The sequence below is a fragment of the Sinocyclocheilus anshuiensis genome, unplaced genomic scaffold (assembly GCF_001515605.1).
Source record: "Sinocyclocheilus anshuiensis isolate Anshui unplaced genomic scaffold, SAMN03320099.WGS_v1.1 scaffold12, whole genome shotgun sequence".
In the NCBI taxonomy this organism is placed as follows: Eukaryota; Metazoa; Chordata; class Actinopteri; order Cypriniformes; family Cyprinidae; genus Sinocyclocheilus; species Sinocyclocheilus anshuiensis.
The window spans coordinates 612,653-637,574 of record NW_015555713.1 but is presented as its reverse complement, the minus strand read 5'-3'; the positions used below and the strand labels follow the sequence as shown (position 1 = coordinate 637,574).

At 37.0% G+C, this 24,922-nt stretch overlaps 1 protein-coding gene across 1 annotated transcript in view; it reads left to right on the top strand.

The window, feature by feature from the left end:
• LOC107672120 (E3 ubiquitin-protein ligase SMURF2-like) overlaps positions 1-24,922 on the top strand; it is a 57,710-nt gene that overhangs the window by 31,960 nt on the left and 828 nt on the right. The window contains exons 4-18 of the mRNA XM_016465203.1: positions 159-292; positions 3,199-3,264; positions 5,030-5,114; positions 5,309-5,392; positions 7,746-7,948; positions 9,404-9,488; positions 10,994-11,152; positions 11,289-11,333; positions 15,348-15,549; positions 18,158-18,261; positions 18,718-18,832; positions 18,913-19,091; positions 20,805-20,942; positions 21,673-21,793; positions 21,982-22,183. Coding sequence (XP_016320689.1) covers positions 159-292; positions 3,199-3,264; positions 5,030-5,114; positions 5,309-5,392; positions 7,746-7,948; positions 9,404-9,488; positions 10,994-11,152; positions 11,289-11,333; positions 15,348-15,549; positions 18,158-18,261; positions 18,718-18,832; positions 18,913-19,091; positions 20,805-20,942; positions 21,673-21,793; positions 21,982-22,183 — 1,922 coding nt within the window. The remainder of the gene's footprint in view (positions 1-158; positions 293-3,198; positions 3,265-5,029; positions 5,115-5,308; positions 5,393-7,745; positions 7,949-9,403; positions 9,489-10,993; positions 11,153-11,288; positions 11,334-15,347; positions 15,550-18,157; positions 18,262-18,717; positions 18,833-18,912; positions 19,092-20,804; positions 20,943-21,672; positions 21,794-21,981; positions 22,184-24,922) is intronic.

Here is a 24,922-nt window from a genome sequence, read left to right as displayed (position 1 = left end):
ACAGTTCTTCTCCTCTGAGCCGCTGTGTGTAATCATGGTTCATAAAACATGTTTTACACAAACACCATGGGCTTTCGAGACTGATATGGTCCGAGTTTGAGACATGATAGAAAATGTAGAAATCCGACTTGAAGTGACGTCTCTTGTTATTTCTTCAGGTATATCGGGAAGTCGGACTCCATCACCATCAGCGTGTGGAACCATAAGAAGATCCATAAGAAACAGGGAGCGGGATTCCTGGGATGCGTACGACTCCTCTCCAACTCCATTAACCGACTCAAGGACACAGGCTGTAAGTGTGGGTGTCTTGTTAGTGTGTGTATAATTAGCTCAGAAAACACAGGTCTAACTTGTGTGTAAAACTGGCTCCGGCAGATTTCAAGTGTACTTGTGTGTGTATAATTGGCTCAGAGAGGTTATATGTACTGTATGTACTACAATGGCTGTGTGTGTTAAATGGACAACCTTTAAATAAAACACAACAACAGTGTTTTTGAACATAATATATGTATCTTTGGCTGAAGACCACTGTCTGTCTCAGGTAAAAGACGTCCTGTTATTTGTGCATCATTTTCCTGTCGGCTACACAAGAACCAGTGTTTTTTGGTGGTGAACTAAGTCAGTATGTTTAGGGTACGAGTCTGTCTGGCTGCGTTCCAGCCCCACGTTTGTGTTTAAGAGGATTTTAAAAGCAGGCTTTCCCTAGAAACCCTCCAGCGTGACCACTGTCCTGGATAAGCACAGGAAACCCACAGCCGCTCCCACAGCTGGAAGTGATTCAGTTCACCATTTCCTGTTGCACCCCTTCTGTCTCTCTGCCATCATTCTTTCTCTGTCTTTTCTCATTCTCTCTCTTTCTCTGTCTCCCGTTCAGTCTGTCAGTAACGATCAGGGTCTTAAATAGGAAATTATTTATTTAATATAAATAATTTTGGTCTCATCTCATGCCAATATTAGCTTCTTCTTTTTTTAATTAATATAAATTCACAAATATATCAAATCTTGCTCTTCCTCTCCATTTTGATTGCTCATGTCCACTTCCTATTTGTCGTCGTCTTCCTCTTTTTCTTTTTCTTGCTCTTGCTCTTCCTCTTGTTATAAGTGTCTATATATTTCTATATGTATTTTAAATGGAAAAAAAACATATACAGGGTTTCCCATACATTGATTTATTTGTGGCGGCCCGCCACAATATCAACACTGACCGCCACAAATAGATTTTCCAAAAGGCTTTGACTTCGTTGAATAAACATGAGCACTGCATGTTTCAAAGTCAAAACGCGGCACGGGTGTTTTTATATAAATTTATCTTTTTTGAAGGGAACCGATTGTCTTCAGAAAAGTTCTGATGTCATTTTCATTTAATATTTCCTGTAATGCCTGATAAAGCAGCGTTTATGAGCTGCTTTGTTTACAGCCGTTACCGGGGAAACCACTAGTTCTGCCGCTCTTAAAGTGCCTCCTGCTGGCAGAGAGTGAATTTGCACTTTCAATAAGCCCTTCTGCTGTTTTATATTTACATTATATACATATATATTTCCCCCAGGCGAAGTGCCACCACACATCGAGTGTAAGTCTGTGGGAAAGACTGATGTATATAATTTCTTTAAGTTTCGATGACGTCTATATCTGTTTCAGCTAATGTTCTTTATTTTTCTAATTACAAAAAATAAAAAAATATATAGCTGTAGCGGATAGCAATATCTGTTTAATCCAGTATTACTTGTTATTTGTTGCTATAATTACAGTAGCTTTACAAAAATATATTGTGTATATCAATATATCATTTATCGGTATTGCCCAATATTGATTATTTTTTAATTATAATAAAATTATAAAACTGCACAATGTACCTGTAACTGCTATGTCAATATTTGTCAATAGTACAGTTTTTTTTATTAGTATAGTATAGTATATTAAAATAATAGTAAATAATAGTATTGTTTTTTAAAGGGGTCATATGATGCTGCTAAAAAGAACATTATTTTGTGTATTTGGTGTAATGAAATGTGTTTATGCGGTTTAAGGTTCAAAAAACACATTATTTTTCACATACTGTACATTATTGTTTCTCCTCTATGCCCCGCCTTTTTGAAACGCGTCGATTTTTACAAAGCTCATCGGTCTGAAAAAGCGAGGTGTGCTCTGATTGGCCAGCTATCCAGTGCGTTGTGATTGGCCGAATTTCTGAAGCGTGTGACGGAAATGTTGCCTGCGGCAACCACATGTGACGACCCCGGGCTGGACTCCGATCCGGTGATCAGCGATCCGGCGACAGCGCGAAGTTGAAGTATTTCCTCAGCAACCAGCACGGATCAGCTCCAGGCATGACGAAGCAGATATCATCCTCTTTTGGAAGGCCAAACAAAGTAGTTTCGCTTTCACAACGAAGCACACAGTGCCTTCACGACATGGCGGCGGCGGCAACAATACTACAGTGAGACTAAAAGTTACGCCTTCTTTCTTTGCGTGAACATTTGGGTGGAGTTATGCAAATCTTCCCACATCGTGACGTAGACATGTGGGGGCATGTTAGAACGAGCCGTTTTAGGTAGGCGTGGCAGAGTCTTAACTTTTATAAAGAATATCTCTTTGGATTTGAGACTTTAGTCTTTGCAACTTTACAGATCTTCTTTATGCACCAAGAGCTTGTAACTCTCCAAATAGAAAGGAAAAATTTAAATCGCATCATATGACCCCTTTAAATCATCTACGCAGGTGTTTGACCATATGAAGGGGTTTAAATGTGAGTCGAGTGTGTTGGGATGGGTGAACGCTCCTCCAGCCCTGTTTAGTCTAGCTGTGCATCCTGATCTGTGTGTGTGTGTGAGAGAGAGTGAGAACAGATAGTGGCCTCTCTAATGTCTGCAGGCTACTTGTTATTCCTGCCTCCTTCTTTCCGGCAATGACAGAGAGCCCCAGCGTGTTTCTGGAAGCGTCTCACTCCTATCAGCACATCTACAGCCTGAGAGGAATAAAGCAGCCTCTGTGTATACACCCACACACACACAGCGTGCTGCAGTGTATGTGACCTGACGCATGAAATGTGGAGCGTTTTAGGCTGTTTTTTAAGTGTCAGATGGTTCGCCGAGTGAGGAGGTCAGAGGTTATGACACAAACGTCACGCAGGCTCTTTGGTTTCTCAAGTGAACTTTTTATCTACCTTTTTTCTTATTCTCCTCTTTCGTCCATTTACAGATCAGCGTTTGGACCTGAACAAGTTGGGGCCCAATGACAGCGATACCGTGAGGGGACAGATAGTAGGTGAGTCACAAGCTTTGCTCGTTTCGAGGAATTGACCTGTCAGGAATTTGCTCTCCTTGCCACATCTGCCATTTATCCCATGAGTCACACCAGCTTCAAAGCTTGTCATTAATGATGGTTAAACCCACACAATTTACCTTTGACGCCCTAAAAACGTTGCTCGGTTGGGAGCAAAGGAGGAAAAAGGCACTCATTCTGTATGATTTATATGTTGCGTTTGGCTATTCCATTGCAATTTTCTTTCATGCTCTTAGAGCCGCATTGTTCCTTCATCAAGAAAGAGTTTTGTGGGGTGGTGATGTATTTGCGCCCCGGGTTGCATGTCCCGTAGCCACACCACAGTTTTTACAAGCAGACATTTATCAGAAGATGAATGCTTTCCCATGGCTGAGAGTTTCAAACAACCCTCTTATATGTCTGTATGTCTTCATGTCACGTCAAGATTTGCGTCACGTGTTTTGTTGAGTCACATGAATGTAAGCAAGCAGGTAGTTATTAACCCTAACCCTAAGGCAAGCTTTACTATTACTATAGCTTATACTAAACACTTTGAACAAACCCCTAACTCTAAATATATCTCATTGCACACCATTTGTATTAGGAGTGGAACGGTTCTCGGTTAAAAATCGAACTGTGCCGTTCTGGATCCGTGCACTAACTTAAAGTGACAGCACTTTCTTAATGTTAATCAAACAACAAAAGACAAGGAAATCACTCACTGCTCTTGATTGAATAGCTTTTGTAACTTTAATAAGGATTAATCTTTAATATGTAAAGGATTAATCAGTCAAATATGCAATGCTATTTTACATTTGATTACTTAATTCAATTTCTGTACCTAAAAACGGTTAGACCTACCTAAAAAAACCTGAAAAGCACTCTATTGTATTTATTTGAGCTGTTGCTTGTAATTAGATTGTTTGTTCTTATTTTCTTTATTTTTATTTGACAATATAGTCCTTTTTCCCTAAACATAGCACATATCGAACCGTACTGAAACGGTGACTCTAAAACCGTGATACGAACCGAACCGTGAGTAACTTGAACAGTTACACCCCTAATTTGTGTATTAAAAATGTATATATAAAATGTACACAATTGGCTATATTGGAGTCTGCCAGTATTAATTCTTTTTAAATTGATCTTTAAAAAAAAATGCATGTTCTATATTTGTATCTGCTAGTATTATTTATTTGTTTGTTTGTTTTATTTAACCATTTAATTGTTTTTTTATTTAAAATTGATAATTCATTAAAAATGCTGCATCTGTATTGTATCCCAACAATATGGATTGAGTTTTTAAATTGATTTATTTTTAAATGCATGATCTATATCTGTATCTGCCAATAAGCGTTTTTTGATTCAATTTTTTAAAAAATGTTTAATTGATAAATTCTAAAACAGTCTTAATTGGTGTCTGACGATATTACCGTTTTTTTTTTTTTTTATTGATAATTAATTAAAAATCTGTATTTGACAATATGGGTTAATAATTTTTTTTTTTTTAATTGATAATTTTTCATATTCCTTGATTTATATCAATATCTAATAATATTACACTTTTTGGTGTCTGACAATATTTTTGATACATTTCAAAAACACACACATGCATACATACATACACCCCAAAATGGCAAAATATCTATGCAATGCATGTCACTCTTCTTGACATTTCTGTCACATAGTCTCTGTCGTTCAATGACACTAAAACCTTGCACAGATGGGACCCCTCTAACAGCCTGATTTTTTGTGTTTGTGTCAACAGTTAGTCTTCAGTCCAGGGACAGGATAGGCTCCGGAGGGCCAGTGGTGGACTGCAGTCGTCTGTTTGACAACGACCTGCCTGATGGGTACATTAAATAACTCTTTAAAAGCAACTCTAAATGAGTGCTTAAAAATACAACAGTGTTTAATCTTTAGCAGATACTGAACGGTAGCAGCCAACGTTCTTATCCAGCCCCTGTGTTTGTTCCTGCGCCATGTGCGTGTGTCTGTCTGTCTGTTTGTTCATCTGTATGAATGTCTCTTTGTGTTCTTTCTGCAGCTGGGAGGAGAGGAGAACTGCATGTGGCCGGATCCAGTATCTGAATCATATCACACGCAGCACCCAATGGGAGAGACCTACTAGGTGGGATCAGGTTTCCTTTGTTGTAGTCCAGTTCACATTTTATTTTATTTCTATTTTTATTGTAATTTATTTTTATTATATATATTTTTTTAATTTAATTTATTTAAATTTAATTATTATTTTTATTTTTTTTTATTTTACTTATTCAATTCAGTTTTATTTTTATTTTATTTTAATGTATTATAATTTTATTTATTTTTGTTTAACTTTTTTTGTTATTTGCATTATTGTATTTTTTCTTTTTTAGTTTGGTTAGATATCCAAATGGTTTGCAGACTGAAACAAGTCTTGTAGGATAACAGCATTTTGGCTTGCCTAAATTACTGTCAAGGTCATTGAGTTTAAAGTGGTTTTGCTGAATAGGATGGTGATTTTTGTGTATGAGTACCGCACAACAGGAAAATGTGTGTGGGCCACATCTGTCGTCTTTGCCAAATGTATCCAGAGCACAGCTGAAAGATACAAAGCCATGTCAGGAAGCATCCCCACTTCATGAATTTTTAAGGAAACACTAAACCATAAAGACCAAGAAACATTCCAGGCAACATTCCTAGACGAAGATCTAGAAAAAAGGTTGGTCTGGACTGCGTTTCCCAAACGTTTTGGTCTCTTCAATCTGCTTATGCTTACGATGCATTTGGGAAAACTCAGCCCGGGACAGCAAGGACAGCATCTCCAACACTAATGAACAAACCTCAAATAATAGAAGGCGTGTGAAAATTTTTTTTTCATTCAGTGTATTTAGGGTGCATAAAATGCTAGTAATACAATTAGCCGCCAGTTTATTCCAAATACTGAGCCAAAAGTGCCCATAGTTTAAGAAACACCCATATACTCTTTTGTTTCTACTCTACAGTCTCTATTTTTCTAGTCTTTCCTCGAGACGTTACCATATACCTGTGGGGATTTAGTTCAATTCAGCCATAAGCACGTTAGTGAGGTTGTGTGTCGACACTGGCCGACTAGTCCTAGTGTGCCAAGGAAGCTATTAAAAACATAATTTTCATACCGACGTTGTTTCCAAAGGCCGTTTTGATGTGTTGAAACCGTGTGGAACAGAGGGAATATTGAAATCGAGTACAGGCTGTGTTTATGCGCTACATGATTCAGCACTCTGTCCTCGTTCGGTGAGCTCGTGTTGCCAGACGCTTCACAGCTGAGCTGCTGTTGTTACACTTAGATGTTTTCACTTCACAATAACAGCACTTACGGTCAACCTGGGCAGCTGGAGCCGGACAGAAATTCACTCCCTTGTTTGGAGAGGTTGCAGGTCTGTGACTTTGTCACGTTGAAAGTCACTCAGCTCCTCACGGCTCTGCTTGCCAGTGTTTGTCTACGGAGACTGCAGGGCGCTGACACGTTTACATTATTCATTTAGTATCCAAAGCACCTGTACATTTTGTACTTCTGAGATTTGAACCTCACACCAAAAGGTCACACTATTGTGTGCTTGGGTTTCCACAGCTAATACCTGTTTGTGCTGTTTTAATATCAATCTGTAACCCAGCAGAGCAACCAAATTGTTACATGGTCCTTCTGAAACAACAGCATAAACCAGCCTAAGATGGTTTGCTGGTTTTAGTCTGGTCTGTTGGCAGGTTTTAGAGGGATATTGGGATGTTTTTCAGCTGGTCAAACTAGGTTCAAACCAGCTTATTTTATTTGATTTTAAAACTATGTTCTAAATGGTTTTTGTATTTTTTGTTAGAGATGCAAATGGTTTGCAGACTGAAATAAAGTCTTGTAGGATCAAGGCATTTTGGCTTGCCTAAATTACTGTCCAGGTCATTGGGTTTGACGTGGTTTTGTCGGATAGGACAGACTAGCCTAAGCTGGCTTGCTGGTCTTAGTCTGATCTGTTTGTTTGTTTTAACACAATTTTTGATCTTTTTTTTTAGTTGATTGAGCTAATCACCAACTTAGCCAGTCTCGGAGACCATTTTAAACCAGTTAAGACCAGCAAACCAACCTAGACTGGTCTATTTTTTATTTTTTTATTTTTTATTTTTTTGCCAGCAAAGTCCAAACCATTTGGAAATGGCCATGGAAATAGACGCGATTCCAATTTGTAATTTCAGAAAAAAACTAAATCTGAAAACTAGAAGGTGTTTTCAAGAACTAAGATTTATTTCTTTTAAAAATGCACCGTAATCTTCAGTTCGTTTGACTTTCACATGTACATTTACTTACACATTTAGCACACACTTTTATTCAAGGGACACAACAATTTTTTGCATACGAAACTTTGCTTGGTAATCCAACCCATGACCCTAATGTTGCTAGCGCCAAACATTTGAACTATTTTAATGTAGTCTGTTGTCCCTCATGTTCTCATTTCCTCTTTCACACACAGGCCTGCATCCGAGTACTCGAGCCCCGGCCAGCCACTCAGCTGCCTGGTGGATGAGAACACGCCCATCATGACGCCCAACGGGGCAGCAGTCGTACCTGCAGATGACCCCCGGGTGCAGGAGCGGAGGGTTCGCTCTCAGAGACACAGAAACTACATGAGCAGAACTCACCTACACACACCGCCCGACCTGCCCGAGGGATACGGTTCGTTCAAACACACACACACATACACACACACACACACACACACATGCATCAGTTCCATTAATACTGGCCAGCTTGCAAAGGTCAAAAATACACCCTGCAACATCTCACACACACGCAGTTGCGCTGGAAATTCGTGCTGCAGCTAGAGTAATTACAACGTCTCTTGAGCTGTAGAAAAGGAACTCGTCTGAAATCGTTCCGACGTGCCGTCAGCGCCAGCTGCAGGGTCAGACGGGTGACCTGGAAATCCCGCTGTGTCTATGTGCATGTGTGTGAGACTGAGGAGAGATTCAGAGGGCAGAGGTTATAGAAACAGGTTAAACAGAGCTCTGTGTGCTCTCCTCTGCTCAAGTAGCTGAATGTGGGTCTGTAGACATGGGATGCAGGTCAAGTACTTGAGGGCTGGGTGATATATCAATATACGTCATAATTAAATTCACTATCTGTAATAAACTTTCAAGTATTTTCCAGCTATTTAGCCTACATCTTGAAGATCTGGTTCGTGAGTGGCTACAGTTTCGTCTGCTTTACATACTCAAGTACATGTGATGGCCTTAGTGTTTTCATCATCTGCAGTTTCATGAATTTCATCTCCAGAGCTGCTCTGAGAGTTCACAAACATTTCACCAATTTATTTGGTAAAACAATCTGAAAATACACACAAAACTCAAAGGTCTTCAGGACAAACCACCAGATTAAAAGCTTGGTTTAACTTGAAGTCATTGAAAAAAGTGTATTACTGTTATATAGTAGAATGTACTTTTTAATGTAATAATAATAAATGCAATGTTTTACTAAATTTCATTATTAATAATTATTCTATTAATATTTTGTGTTTTTAAGGAAAATCATGCAACCAAGATATTTCTTCGTCCGTTTTAATTTATACAGTATATAATTATGTAAATAAATGATATAGTTCTGTAAATAAAAATGCTATGTTTTTTTGTAAATTATTTGTTATATTTTAAAAGATTAATTAAATTGTTAACATGCTATGAATTCCTTTCATTAGACAACATAAAATTTAGCCATTATTGATCATGTTTAGCCATTATTTTCTCTTAATGTTGATTAATAATTTTTTTTTTATTATTTACCTTTATTTAACCAGGAAATTAAAAACTCTTGAGATTTAAAATCTCATTTACAAGAGGGTCCTGGTCAAGATAGGCAGCACATTTAGTTACACGTAAAACAAAATACATTTGTTTACATACACAGAAACATAGACAAATCACTCAAAACATTTACAAATTTGTGTGATGTGGTCATAGTTTACAGTGATGGATCAGATAGGTATGCGGTGAATCAAACTGAAAGTAAAAGAATGAAGAAAGTATTACTTCTGTGAAACACACATAAGCTTATAAACAATGATTGCATTCAAGCCTCTTGTCATTTTTTTAACATTGTGAATGACCGATGGTGCCCCCTGGTGTTTGTTCACAGAGCAAAGGACCACGCAGCAGGGTCAGGTGTACTTCCTGCACACGCAGACGGGTGTCAGCACATGGCACGACCCCAGAGTGCCCAGGTACCTCCTTTACCTTTGTGTATTTTGCATGTTTATTACTTAACTTAACTTTATTATTTAACTTCTATTTTACACTGGATTTGTTTGGAAACTTGTGCCTTGTCCTAACCAAATGCGATGCATAAAGTAATTTTTTGTGATAAAATCAAAACATTAATGTGGAATATATAGCTATGGTTTTTTGACCAATGAGATATTACTATGTGCAACAAAAAAAAAATGTCTGGAAGCTCAATGCTGTTAACTGGTTTGGACAAAAGCTGAGAAGACATGAACTTGGAGAAACGTGGAAATATGCGGGGACCATTTAGCCACTTTTTGTGTAGGGAAAGCTGCTTGTCATTTATCTGAGAGCAGAACATGATGGAAAAAATGAGGGTGGGCTACGGGTTATTTTTCTAGTCTGTTGAGAGTTGACATTGAGCATTTTTTGCAGTGCTGCACATTTTTTGGTCTTAGTTTGATGAGGTTTGGCAGAAACCTGAAAGCAACATCCCTGGAGTTTGTTTTGTCTCGTTTTTTTTTTTTTTTTACTTTGTCATTTTGATCTTTGTTTTGTCTGTTTTCTCTCTTTGTTCTTGTTGTTTTTGTCTTACCCTCCACACATTTACTTGAACTTCAGTCTAAGGAGCATGTTAAAATATAGTTAAACTATATTTTAGTGCTATTTTATGAATACTAGGCATTTTCATTTCCACCAATATCATTTCCACTATCATGATTATCGTGATATAAATCATTTTCACAAAGAATATTGAAATAGTTTTTATGTTAATCGAATGTTTTTCAAATATTAATACATTTTACCCCCGGTTTCACAGATAAGGCTTAAGCCTAGTCCCAGACTAAAGTGTAAGTCTGAGCTGTTTTAACTGAAAGAAACTTGCACTGACTGATCTTAAAATATATCAGTGCCTCTGTTTTGTCTCAAAATGCACACCAGTAATGTTTTTTTCTAAGGCACGTTAATAAAAATTACTTAAATGTCCTAATTAAACTATTGCCTAGTCCTGGCTTAGTCTAAGCCCTGTCTGTGAAACCAGGCCTTAATGTGTCCTACATGTATAGAAAAAAAGCAATAAATAATAATTTTAATTAAATAATAAAATAAAAAAGCATTTTATTAAAAATCAACTCTATAACATGAAACGCACTATGCCGATGAATCATCCAGCTAAAGAAGTAGAAATATATTCCAGATGTTATGTGCATTTATGCACATTATGCATTCCAAATGGCTCTATGCCATTGTCTTCAAAAAATTGCAATTAATAATAATAATATTATAACAATAAAATACAATCAATGCAATTAATATTATAGTTACAGAATCATAATAATTTATCATCTCAACAAGGATAAAACTTCTGCTCTGTGTGCAAGAGGTCATATACAGCTAAAACAAATCATAATAATAATGTGATTATTTTAATTTTATGATTACAATAATCATAATACATATCACCATATTACTAAAATGAAACCGTAATAATTCCTCTCTGCAGGGATCTCAGTAATGTGAATTGTGAGGAGTTGGGCCCATTGCCTCCAGGCTGGGAGATAAGAAACACAGCCACCGGACGAGTGTACTTTGTGGACCACAACAACCGAACCACACAATTCACAGACCCGCGTCTCTCCGCTAACCTGCATCTCGTCCTAAAGTGAGTCAGTCTCAACATCATCACAAAGAACCAGTCGCCATTTAACCTAGAAAATAGAGACAAGAAATGGCCCTGAAATGTGCATTGTAGTATTGCTGAAGTCTCATCTCGTCGTGTTTCACGTTTATTCCAACAGTCCCAGTCCGAATGGCTCCCGTGGTCCCGTTGAGGCTCAGAGCAGGTAAGGAATCAATCGGAGACTCTGCAGTCCAAGCATTTTATCTATATTTTATCTGCATGCGCATGTATGCGTGTGTGTTTGTGTGTGTCGTGTGAGCCAGAGGAATGCATTAATGGGGAGGGATCGAGTTTCTCTTTTCCTGTCCTGACAGATCAAAGGACGTGTCCCACATTCCGTCTTCCCACTTCATGTTGTTCTTGCAGTAACAAGAATATTTGGTGGGGTACTGCATGCATGGGTGAAATCTCACAAGTCGGGGAATATCAGTTCACGTAGCAGCTCGCAAATGAATGGTTGCCCCTGCATAGTATCTTTTCACAATGTTAGCATCTACCTTTATAGATCAATATGGCTTTTTCAATGACCAGTGCCAATATTTAAACAACATTTTGCAGTATTAATTAAAAATGTAACTCTTTTGAAATCCAAACCTCTGTTAATCGACCAAGCAGGTGTAGTTATCACCCGAAAAGTATGAAATAGAGAAAACAAATAAAGATAAGGTAAAAATAGAAAAAGATAAACAAGGTAATACTTTACAAGATAAAGTTTAAGATAACAAATAAAGTCAGAGTTGTGAGATAATATTACTCGTATAATAACTAGGGTTGGGTACTGAAACCCGGTACCAATATGGCACCGGTACGTATGTAACCGGTATGTACTAGAACCGAATCCGAACGCAGATTTCGGTGCCTCATTTTGGTGCCGTGCCTGAGCGATCGATTGATATGTTTGTCCTCTGGTTCTCCGAAACGGACGTAAAAGCATCATCACTGGCACCGCACGTGAAAAATAAGCTACTTTTAAACTGTTGCCATGGATTGATTTTCCCAAGTGGGTTAAAGGTTTGAAATACTGCATAAATTACATTTGACTGAAATGCTTGTATTTTTTTTTTTTACATTTTGCATTCTACCTATGATAAAACTTTCATGGTCTTCTAAATTAACTGTTCCCTCCTGGTGGAATGACCTGCCCAGCTCAATCCAAGCAGCTGAGTCCTTAATATTTTCAAGAAATGGCTGAAAACACGTCTCTTTCATCTTCATTTGACCCTCTAACTCTAGCACTCTCTATTCTAATGCTACTTCTAATTTTATCTGCTTGTTTTTTTTTATTAAAAAACTTGACCCTCTAACATTTGCACTCTCTATTCTATTTATATTCTAATGGCCAATCCATCATTTTTGGGGGGGATTTTTTATTTATTTATTTTTTAATAAGTATCGGTTTAGGCACTGGAACCGTTTTAAAAGTATCAATTTGGCACCGGTATCGAAAAAAACCCAAACGATACCTAACCCTAATAATAACTTGGCATAATCTCTTTCTGTATTATTTGTCTATTAAATAATGTAAGCAATTAAGCCAATTTTCTTTTATTTAGTGGTTAACGTTTTTCAAATATTAATATTATATTTTAAAAATACTTGAAATAAAATAATATTTGAAAAAAAAACTTTTATCCACCAAAGTTGTTGTTGTTTTAATATTGGATATTTTGACCTTTTTACCAGGTTAAATTGAGTAACCCTAAGAATACTACATAATATGTGTGACTTAGACATGCATGATATTTGTAAAAGGAGGAGGAAGAAAGAAAGACACAATTACAAAAAATAATGTAAACATGCCTTTTTTCATAGGTAGAAACAGTCTTCAGTACAATGGAGCTGATCTTAAAATGACAAATAATGATCTACTGCTAGTTTTGATAAGCTGTTCGACAGTAGTACAAGGGATATTTAGTCATTTGATTGTCCCAAATAAATATTTGTTTAGTTGTTTTGCCACTGAAGTGCTTATAGCATTACAATTATGAGCATGTTTATGTTTCATGAAATTTATGGCAACCAGTTATCCTGTGAGGAAACACCCTAGCAACCGCTTAGCAACCTCATGATACTGTGTAGCAGTACAGCAAGAAACAGTGGTTTTAGTTGATGTTTTTCACATGCATGTTTATGTGAAACGAGATTGACTAACTTTCAGAGCAAGTCCGAAATGTACTGTAGCTTTAGGTCAGCACATACTTAATTATTTCCAAAAACCTTTTCCTGAAACTTAATGAGCTATGAATCTAATGCAGATAATAGAGCAACAAAAGTGTGAATTTTACCACAATGTAGCTTGGAATAATTATACACTAGACAGAATCACAGTATGTTCATAACCTAGATTTTGATTTTATATCGCATCGCCATGTTTTCCACAAAGAGATGCCAGACCTCAGTCTGAGCAGATCATTTGCATTGAGACGTCATCCGTCAAGCAAACTTAACTGTCAAAGTGAGTCAGTCTAAACGTTCCTGGCGCTGCAGTAGTTTCAGTTTTGGAAAAGGCATCAAGACAGATTATGTGGATATCTGTCAAACCATCTGCCTTATATCAGCGCAGAAGATCTCACCTCTCTGTCATCAGGCAAAAATCCTCTGATGTGTGCTTTCCTCTCAACCTTGATGGGTTTATGATCTCACGATCAGTCGGTAATTTTAAGTGCGTGATGAGAGCTTCGAGTGGGTGGGTGATGGTCATACATGTGTGTGCATGCTTGAGTTGCTGTTGTCTTTTGATGGATCCACCCTCTTGATCCACATCCAGCATTTCAAGGGTCACTAATGGGTTACAGTCAAAAAAGTGATCCAAAAATGTGCTAGCTAAGTGTTTCTTGCTTATGTGATGCTTGTTTTTTGTTTGAATCTGTTAAGTTATTCAAAAATATATTAAATATGGATTCTTACAGATATTAGCTGGAGTACATACATTAATAAAGATGTTTTCAGTTGAAATAATTTCAATTAAAAAATTTAATTAATTTGGATATTTTTTGTGGTACATAAAGTAAAAAAAAAATCTGATTATAAGAAATATAATGATGGAATGATTGTAATTATTATTTAAGATTATAATGACAGACAAGTATATTTAAAGGCTGGAATTATTGTAAATATATATATTTGGCATAAGTAATTTGGCATAATCTTTATTATTATTTATTTTTAAATAATAGCAGCTTGAAGCTACTTTGATTTGGTGGATAAAAGATAATAAAATAATAAAAATATTTTATTTGTTAATAAAAGATTATTTATAAAATAACTGAAAAACCTTTATCTACCAAATAAAAGTCAGCATCACATGAAGAAAGCCATGTGTTAGTAAGTTATTGTTTTAAAACAAATATATTAGATATTTTGCCCTTTTTACCAGGTCAACTGAAGTTGCTGACATTTATATTTCTAAGAGTTTGTTTTGAACTAGATTTCCTCCTTACCTTCTCTGATATCCATATTTGCCATACCCATGAATCAAAGTTAGGATAATGCACTTTTTACAAAGCAGCAGTAAGAATCCATCTAGACTATCTGTGTTTACATTGATTCAGATTCAAACCAGATCTTAGACCAGTTATTAATTCCTTTAAATACAGCATGAAGCAGGAAAAGTGCTGGCAAGGAGAAGTGAGTTTCTGCGTGTCAAGGAAAACGAACAGGAGGAAGGGAATATTTGAGGAACGTGGGTCACATGCAGACAGAGAACGAGTGTGAAGAGCAGTGTCACATGGAGAAATGAGAGTCTGAGAGTGGCTGTGAAGTGAGAGTGTTTTGATATTAAAGAATGGGTCTCACTCCATCTTTATTTGTCTAGCACTGAATTTGTTATGCTCAAGCAGTAGCATTTGTTTGCAGATGCCACATCGTTTGACATTCTGTAATTGAATGCAGTGACATTTAAACATTTGAAGTGTCGTTAATTGTTCTAAAAATATCAGTTCAGGACCATGTTGGAGCTTGTGAAGTGAACTCGTGTCATTTCATCTATTTGGAAGCTCTTTTTTTTGTCCGGTGCTGGCGTGACATACCTGTGAGTTGGCACTGAAAGGGCGATGCTGCTCTGACATCAGGAGGGGTGAAGAAGGGGTCAGGCTTCAGCGTTTGTGCATGCATGTTGACAGAACATTTCATCTCATTTTATTACCCCCGTCTCTCTTTTCCCCTCGCTCTTTCTCAGCAGTCGTCCCCAACAGCTGAAGGAGCAGGCTCAGTCTGTCATGTCTCCCGGAAATCTCCCCGAGGACCCTGAATGTCTCACGGTGCCCAAGTACAAGCGAGATCTGGTGCAGAAACTGAAAATCCTGAGACAGGAGCTGTCCCAGCAGCAACCGCAGGCAGGACACTGCCGTATCGAGGTCTCGCGTGAGGAGATCTTTGAGGTGAGACCCTGGATTATTTTACCGTAAAGCAGTGATTCTCAACCTTTTTTGGACCAGCGCCCCCCACCCATTATCCAGGTCCCTCACCGCCCCCCATCAAATAAAACGTAGTCTAAAGGCCCGTTCACACCAAGGACGATAACGATAAAGATATAGTTCTAAAAATTGTTCTCAATATTAAAGAATAGCAGAGACATGTGTTATGTTACAAAAGATTTCCATTTCAAATAAATGCTGTTCTTTTAACGTTTCTATTCATCAAATACTCCTGAAACAAATTGTATGTGACACTGAAGACTGGAGTAATGGCTGCCGAAAAACAGCCCATATATTCAAATGGAAAACAATTATTTAAAATTCTAATAATATTTCACAATATTACTGTTTTTACTATATTTTTTATCAAATTAATGCAGCCTTGGATGGCCATTTTACCATTTCACAAGACACTTCTTTCAAGAACATTTTTTAAAAAATCTTACCGACACATAACTTTTGAACATTGTAGATATTGATGTATTTAGGAAGGTTTTTTTGTCAATCAGAGAAAACACCATATCAACCAAGTAGGTGATATGGATACATTAACCAAGTAGGAACACTAGGAATAATACTGAATGCACCAACGTAACAAAAACATAGTAATAACAATATTTACCTGCAAATATATTACCAAGACATTTTAATATATTAAAAATATTATAGAGACTTCCTTAACCATTGTGGTGGTGATGCAAACGAATCATTAAATCAGAGCTTTGAATCAGTTCATTGAAACAGTTTGATTCAGAAAAATGAATCTAACTTACCAACTCTACAGCCGTTTTAGCTAATGATGCTCAAATCAGAGATGCCACTAAAATTTCATTTTCAGTATTTTAGTCTCTTCTTGTCTTTTCCTGTAAAAAAAAAACATCTCAACATTGTTTCAAATATATTTAATCAGTAAATGAAATGACCGTATTTTTCATAGAGTAATCTAAGGAAAGAAAGTATCTTTTACCTAATGAATTAAGTAGATTTTTTATTTAATTGACAGATAAAAAGAGTGAAAAAGTCGTTACTTTGTTTCTGAAGTAAATTTATAATGTTTAGATATTTTTAATGTAAAACGAGACTAAAATACTAAATGGCTTTAGCAGTCTTAACGCTCGTATAATCTCGAGTCATCATTTATGTGGCACAAGGGTCAATCCCACCTAATGATCTTTTTTTACCATCCCATTCCCGTTTCTTCTCAACATGATATTTATTTTCTCTCTACTGCATGTCTATCCAATAAAGAGTCAAATGGCCAAAATAAATAACTCTCATTGCTTCATTTCGTTGGGCTGTTTTTATTGTCTTGTTTTTTTGCATACCCCTGCAACCTCTCAACCAATCACAAAACAGCAGAATCCACATTGACGTTGACTCAGTTGTCAGCTCTGAGAAGTGCTGTCAGCATGGAGGCAGATGGGAACTCTGTTGTAGTTTGAGGGTGTCCGTTGCCCCAGTAACACCTGTCTGTCTGAACGAGCCTTTAATAGTGCTTAACAAGCCCAAAGGCCTGGTTAACCTTTACTGTAAAGGCTTTTGAGCTCTGCTGGATGTTAGCCACAAATCAGTTTACGTGTGGAAAAAGCCGTAATGCATCAAACATGATGTTAAACTTCATTAGTATGCTGAGTTCAGCTAATGTGTGTGACGTGTACTGCACACGTTTCTGAGCCCCATCTCAGGCCTGTTGGAAAAACGTTTATACCCCCCTCTCTCTTCGCTCAGCTTGAAGTGATTTTTGGTCTGTTTGGTCATCTGTTTTAGGTGTTTATGGGTGTTGAGCTGGATGCGCACAGACATTTCTGGATGCTACATTCCAACATGCTGCGCTCTCTCCCCACGGACGAGTCTGACCGTAAACATCGGGTTATATGAACCCTTCACACGAGTTTGGGTTCTTTTTAGTTTATTGGCAAGGTTATAAGATGACAGATCAACTGTAATAAATTGACGCATCTCCAAGGGCTGGTTGCAGCATAAGTGGCTGCTAAGTTACAGCTTAAGTAATGCAGATTTGTGTGTTGCATTAATATACCAGGCTTATTATTGTTAACCAAAACTAAAACCATAAAAAAAAAACTTTTTGTGCCTCAAACATTAACTGAAATAAAACACTTAAACTTATTTTATTTCAGGTAGTTGCCAAGGAAACATTTTTTTATTTAGGTTAACTTGATGTACTAAAATAATTAAAACTTGAATAAAATTAAATAAAAAATATATAGGCATTAAAATATAATAAATAAAAAAAATCAATAAAATAAACTAATAAAAATGACAAGAACACACAACTAAATTACTAAAACTTAAAAACGAAAAAATTAAAACAAAAAATATAGCAATAAAAACGCATATATACTTAAAGATGTTTATTGCACTTGACAGTTATATAAAGCTAAATAAGTCTGAAACTAGTTTGTCAAATCAGTTACTATGGCCTTAGTGTGAACTCTATTCTTAATTTAAATGACCGTATGGATGACTTGCATTCTTACAAACGTCTGTATAACGTATGACTTTTCTGTAACCTTTCTTACATTTTAACACCACATCTCCACTGTTTCTTTAGGAATCATATCGGCAGGTGATGAAGATGAGGCCGAAGGACCTGTGGAAGAGGTTGATGGTCAAGTTCAGAGGAGAGGAAGGTCTCGACTATGGTGGAGTCGCAAGGTATGAGTTTGACACTGAGACACAAAACTTAAAGCTTGATGCTGAGCATGAAATCAAAATTGGCCCCATTTTCTTTCTTAACATTTGTTGTGAATGATACATCTGTGAACATTATTAAAAAGAAAAACATGTTTTTGTCATTTGGATGAAAAATGTATGTTTCAATAATATGTAACTATCCACTGATGCCACCATCTGTTATTTTCCACAATCCATTCGATTCCCAATGGATAAAATCAACCCCTGGAATACATTCTTGAATGATATCCTATTTCGCTAATAAATATATCACAACATGGAAGTAAAATGGGTTATGAATACAGTTTCCTGCTGTCTTTTAACGCGTGTGTCCAACTGTCCATCTAGTGGTAGAATTAGAGTATAACAGTGTCAAAGTGGGCCATGATAGACTGAATGTCTGTCAATAATTTGTGCCATTACGTGTTTGTGTCATAGGGAGTGGTTATACTTGCTGTCGCATGAGATGTTAAATCCATACTATGGACTGTTCCAGTATTCACGAGATGACATCTACACGCTACAGATCAACCCGGACTCTGCCGTCAATCCGGTAAGTGGCTTCCTCATGAGCTTCCCATTTACTCATCCAAAAAACACTCATCTTTTTTGTTTTATTTGTTTGTTTTTTAGGAGCATTTGTCCTATTTCCACTTTGTGGGAAGGATTATGGGAATGGCTGTTTTCCACGGGCACTACATAGACGGAGGCTTCACTCTGCCCTTCTACAAGCAGTTGCTGGGGAAACCCATCACTCTGGATGACATGGAGTCAGTGGATCCAGATCTCCACAACAGCCTCGTCTGGATCCTGTCAGTGTGCTTTATACGTCCATCTATAGCGCTGTATAATATACACTCAGAAACACTGTAATACAATTATTACTCTGCTTCTGTATTTTCAGCAAAAGAGGGTCTGGAATAATGCATGATAATATGTCTATGCTGTATAATAAATATAAGTAAATATATATTAGTGCTGTCAATCGATTAAAAAAAAAACTAATTAATCGCACGTTTTTCTGAAATTAATTGCGATTATTCCCACCTAACATTATATATATTAGTGCTGTCAATCGATTAAAAAAAAAACTAATTAATTGCACGTTTTTCTGAAATTAATTGCGATTATTCCCACCTAACATTAAAGTTTTTAAATATACTTTTATATTGCAATAATTTCACATTCAATCTTCAAATTAATGTAGAAACAACATAAAGACAGTATATTTTTTAATATTTATTTAGTGGCATCTTTTTTTATGTCTGAAGGCCTGTATCACTGATACCAATACTACTGATGTCTCTAGGAAATAGTTTTTTTTCCCCTAATATTTAACCATCGACTATAGCCATTCAACATTACAGTATAATTGAGAGCTATCAGTTTTAACATTTATTAGACTTTAGAAAAAAATAACTTCAAGTGAACTTAAAACAATCTTCACATAAACCCATTATAATAAATGTCATATTTAGCTACCTGTGCCCTTACGCAATTAGGAAATATACAGAAATTTAATAAAGTTATCAAACACTAAATTCTAAATTAAATATTGATGAATCCTTAAAGCTACAAAGGTTATTGATTTCCTCTTTTTTTTTTCTTTTGTTGTTTGATTAGCAGACATCACAGCAGCTGGTTATTAGGTTATTTTGGCTGCTTTAAGAGCTGCGGCTGCTGAACATGATACGGATCTGACGCGCATCATATTTTCTCACAACTCTTTACCTTTTCTGACCCACTTCAGGTCTTAAAAGTCTCTACTAATGAGCTGACGAGTTGAATCAGGTGTGTTAGATGAGGGAGACAGTGCTGGGCTGCTTTAATCGCCTTTTTTGGTAACTTCATGACTTAACTGTTGACATAACTATGACATTGCATGCTCGCAGTTTCATTTGCGCATTAATATGATATAGCGCTTTTATATAATGCAGCGCGTGCTGCCATATTTGTGTGTGCAATTGAAGAACGTGCTACGAGCACAGTATAACAGCTATATTGGTTTTTACTGACATATGACAACATCTCATCTGACCGCAGTTCACTGAAGCTCCTCGTCACTTGTACCTTTTCCGCGCTCGTTTGACTAGCGCCTGGCACTGAGGTGAAGTTGGAGTGCGCGTCTGAAAGTCTCCTGTTTGATGTGGTCATAAAGACATTCTGCGTCTAAATAAGCGCAATTCTTGTCTAGAAAATAAGAGACAGAAACAGCAGTTAGGTACTATGTGCTTAGTGTGTTCATGCTGAACTGCAAAACACATTTTCTGCTTTCAAGGTGGGATTAAAGTAGATTCAGAGAGTTTATGCTGCCTTAGATATATAAATAGTTGACAAAAAAAAACAAAAAACTTTTGCCTTCGTTAGATAACTCAAATTAGTCCTGCAATTAATGGAATCATGCAATCATTATTAAAATGAATTAACTTAATTAAAATTATATAATAAAATAGAATATATATTAATATAATGCATGCATAATTAATCTAATCATTATATATTTTTTCTTTTATGTCTGTGTTTAGAGATAATGACATCACTGGGGTGTTGGACCACACATTCTGCGTCGAACACAATGCATACGGAGAGATCATTCAGCATGAGCTCAAACCCAACGGCAAGAGCATCCCTGTCACCCAGGACACCAAGAAGGAGTATGTGAGGTGAGTGAGGACTTCAGCTGCTTTGACCGCTGAACACCTTCCTCCTCCCTGTCTAATGTGTCTCTGCAGATGTCATTAGGGCTGTTCAGACTGCAGGCAAACCTGATTTTTCTCAGATCAGATCTTTTAAGGCAGACTGTCCGCACTATTAATTGCAAGTGATCAAATCAGATTTGTGTGTCCAGACATGACCAACCTATCTGCATGCATTGCTTTGCTAATGATGTAGACGTACCCACCTATGTGACGAGGCTTTCAGAACCGATGCAGGAAAAGCGGAGGTGCATCATCTCGCTCTCCAAATAAGCAAAAAAATGGAGTAGACTAGCATATATTGCGATTGTTCTGTTTTGTAGTCAGGGCTGGTTTCAGCTTCGTTTGAATACAGTATGAATACTTTCGGCATTTCTGTCCCTGGTTTTGATGTTATCATTGTGTGTCATGTTAAGAGTGATTCAAAAGACTGTTTAAAATCTGATTTGAGCAGCCAGAGTGCCCAGACTGAGACGCATCTGTAAAAATCTGATTGGAATCAAGTTTCAAAAAACTTTCAAATGTGGCTTGAATCAGATTTGGGGAAGAAGAAAAAATTCTAATTTTAATGTTAGCCTGTTAGCCTGTCCAGGCTTTCAAAACCCCATCTGGATAATATCTAGATATGCAAAACAATCTGATTTTTTTTCTGGCAGTCTGAACATAGCCTAAGTGTCTTGTTCCTGCTTTTGCGCAGGCTGTATGTGAACTGGCGGTTCCTGAGGGGCATCGAGGCTCAGTTCCTGGCCCTGCAGAAAGGCTTTAATGAGGTCATCCCACAACACCTACTCAAGGCGTTTGATGAGAAAGAGTTGGAGGTAGGAAAACAAATACGTCCATTTGCTAAAATAAATCCACTTCAACCAGGCAATCGACTTGACTTCTTAGCTCATACTTCAGTCTTGATAAATGTGTAATGGAGCATATTTTTAGTTGCTATTTTCGCTCATAGCCATGAGCAGTATCAGAGCATGGTTAGGGATTCAGGTATGTCTCATGCTTTCAGCTTATTGTGTGTGGACTCGGGAAGATCGACATCAATGACTGGAAGTCAAACACCCGTCTGAAGCACTGCACAGCTGACAGTAACATCGTGAAGTGGTTCTGGCGGGCCGTGGAGTCATATGATGAGGAGAGGAGAGCCAGACTGCTGCAGTTTGTCACCGGCTCCTCCAGAGTCCCACTACAAGGATTCAAAGCCCTGCAAGGTACCTGATGTCCTTTAGCATGAGTTTCTCATTCAGGGTCTGGAAAGGAAGCTATACGTATAATCATCAGAGTTGGGTATAACGCATTACTGTATTCTTATTACCCTTCCTTGATAACTAGGGCTGCACGATAAATCGCATGCGATATTTAATGCGCATCTTGTCAGAAAGCCGGTTCTGTAATCAGCGGTAAATCTCCATCACCTGCGGGCTTTCATATTGAGCAGCATTAACTACACAGAGCCGTTGTTCACTGACAAGCTGCGCAAAACCACGTTCATATTCGCGCGATTTTTTGCGCAACTCGTCAGTGAACAACGGCTCTGTGTAGTTAATGCTGCTCAATGTGAAAGCCTGCAGGTTACAGAACCGGCTTTACTGATAAGATGCGAGTTAAATATCGCATGCGATTTATCGTGCAGCCCTACTGATAATGCTGTAATATAATGCGTTACATTTTAAATGTATGTAAATTAATGTATGTCGCAATTCGTCGATTTTTTTTAAAGTCCTCAACTTCATTTTGCTCGCGTCGACTAACCGGCAAAATACCGGAAGTGCCGCATTTCACGGACGAGAATCCATAAAACACATTATTAGACTGTTTCCCAAGGCTGCATGATATATTAAACCCATTTAAAAATCATAATGAAGCATAATTGTGAATTCACAAACGCTACGATTTAATTAAATAATTATATGCGATGCAGTTCTAATACAGTATATGCGCTTTCATTATTTACATGCGTGTAGGTTAAGTACATGCGTCACACAGTGGCTCCGTTCACAGTAGTTCCACAGGAACTGTTATCATTTACATGTGTGGAGCGTCTCAAACTCCATCTCTGCGTGTTGTGAGTTTGGGTTTATTATAACGTTCATCTGGGAACGCAACGTGCACCATTTCATCAGATTTGCAAGGTAAATCATTTATAAACCTACGCAAACTCAGGAGAATACATCGCAGTTTCAAAATAAAAGCTCAAACCCTCACTCTGAGTTTACACGTTTTGATGTCCACCTATTCATTTAATTACAGTGGCTATCCTATTTCTGTCCTAGAGAAATGGACACATATTAAAGATTAAGTGGACATTTGAATGAAATGGTGCTTGCTCAATATTAAACAAGTATTAAATCGATTAATCGATAAATTAGTCGATAGATTAATCGAAATAAAAATAGTCGTTAGTGGCAGCCCTAATGTAAATTGATTACAGTTACTAATGTCAGTAAAATTACGTTACTTAAGTAACAATATGAAAAAATATGAAGTAAATGCATTTTAAAATCATGTTTTGCACGTCAGTATGCCCTTTAATAAATCACCGGAGAATGCAAGCTAAAATGCAGACGAGTCATACAACTCTTAAATGCAATTAAATTAAATCATATTTCAAAATGATGCACTTGATTTCACATATTTTAGTCTGGCATTATAGTTTGGGAAAAGTCCAACTAGTAAAATGTGTACAAGTTTATGGCACAATAACACTAATATAAGTAAAAATAAATGACTTATCAGAAATGATCTCCTCCGCTGCTCAAGCTGCGCGTCGCGTTCTTCTTCTGAGGTAAATTCTGGCTTATTCCTCACAGCATGTCTCTTCCAGAAACGAAAGGTATCCTACATGAACTTGATGAATCTTCAGGCTTTGTTTATGAAGGTGATGTGGGCGTTTACAGGCTCGCGCGTCTCACGTGGATGATTACCGTATGAATAGCGTGCGCTGCTTGTGGGCGTGATCACATTACAGATAATGAGCTCAGATGGGAAAAACTGGACCTCGCGTTGGTTTCATACAGATTTATCACAGAATATTTGTTTTCGACATGACTGACTTCATTTAAAAAGCTTTAGATATATCTCTCATGTCTGTGTGTGAAGTATTCGCTGAGTTTTGGTTCATTTTAGTGACGCATTTCAGAAAGAAGTTTGTGGAGACTGAGACGACAGAAAGTGTACCCTGTTTGTTTTCTTTATTTTACAAAAGCACAATGTTTTGTTGATAGTATTCGCTGAGTTTTCGTTCATTTTAGTGACGCGTTTCAGAAAGATATTCGCAGAACTTCTATATAACTGCATATAGATATTACTGCAGAAAGCGCACCCTGTTTGTTTTCTTTCATTTTTAACAAAAGCAAAATGCTTTGTTGATATTGCGAGTGTATACAAATAAAGGTAGACCTTTTACAGTTTCAAATTATGTATTACTCTTATCTGTACGATCAAAAATGACGAAACATTTTAAGTTCTTTTCGCTGTTATCAGGAAAAAATGCAAGTGATCATTCAAGTTGCTGTTTCGATACTTAAGAAATTTTTCAGTCAATATTAAATTACTGAAAGAACTATGAGTTTTATTTTGTAGTGTTTTTTAGGTTTGGTAACTTGAAAGTAAAATAATTAGTAATCTGATTATTTTTTAAATGCAGTAATCTGTAATGTAATCAAATTGCAATTAATTAGTAGTAACAAAATCCTTTTAAGACAAGTCATGTCACTCTGCGGCCCTCTTTGAAACGCCTCTCGGGCATGCAAGTGCAACTCCTATCTCTTTGAATTGGGAAACATCAAATTCTCCAAAACTGTTCACTAAGCTTACGATTAGATTTCATATTTGAAATCACCAAAGAAATCTGACAACAACTGTGTCATAAATGTTTTGTGTAAATGTACTTTTGCTCAAATAGCGTTATGAAAAGCTTATTTTTCAGGCTAGATCAGCCAGTGCGCATG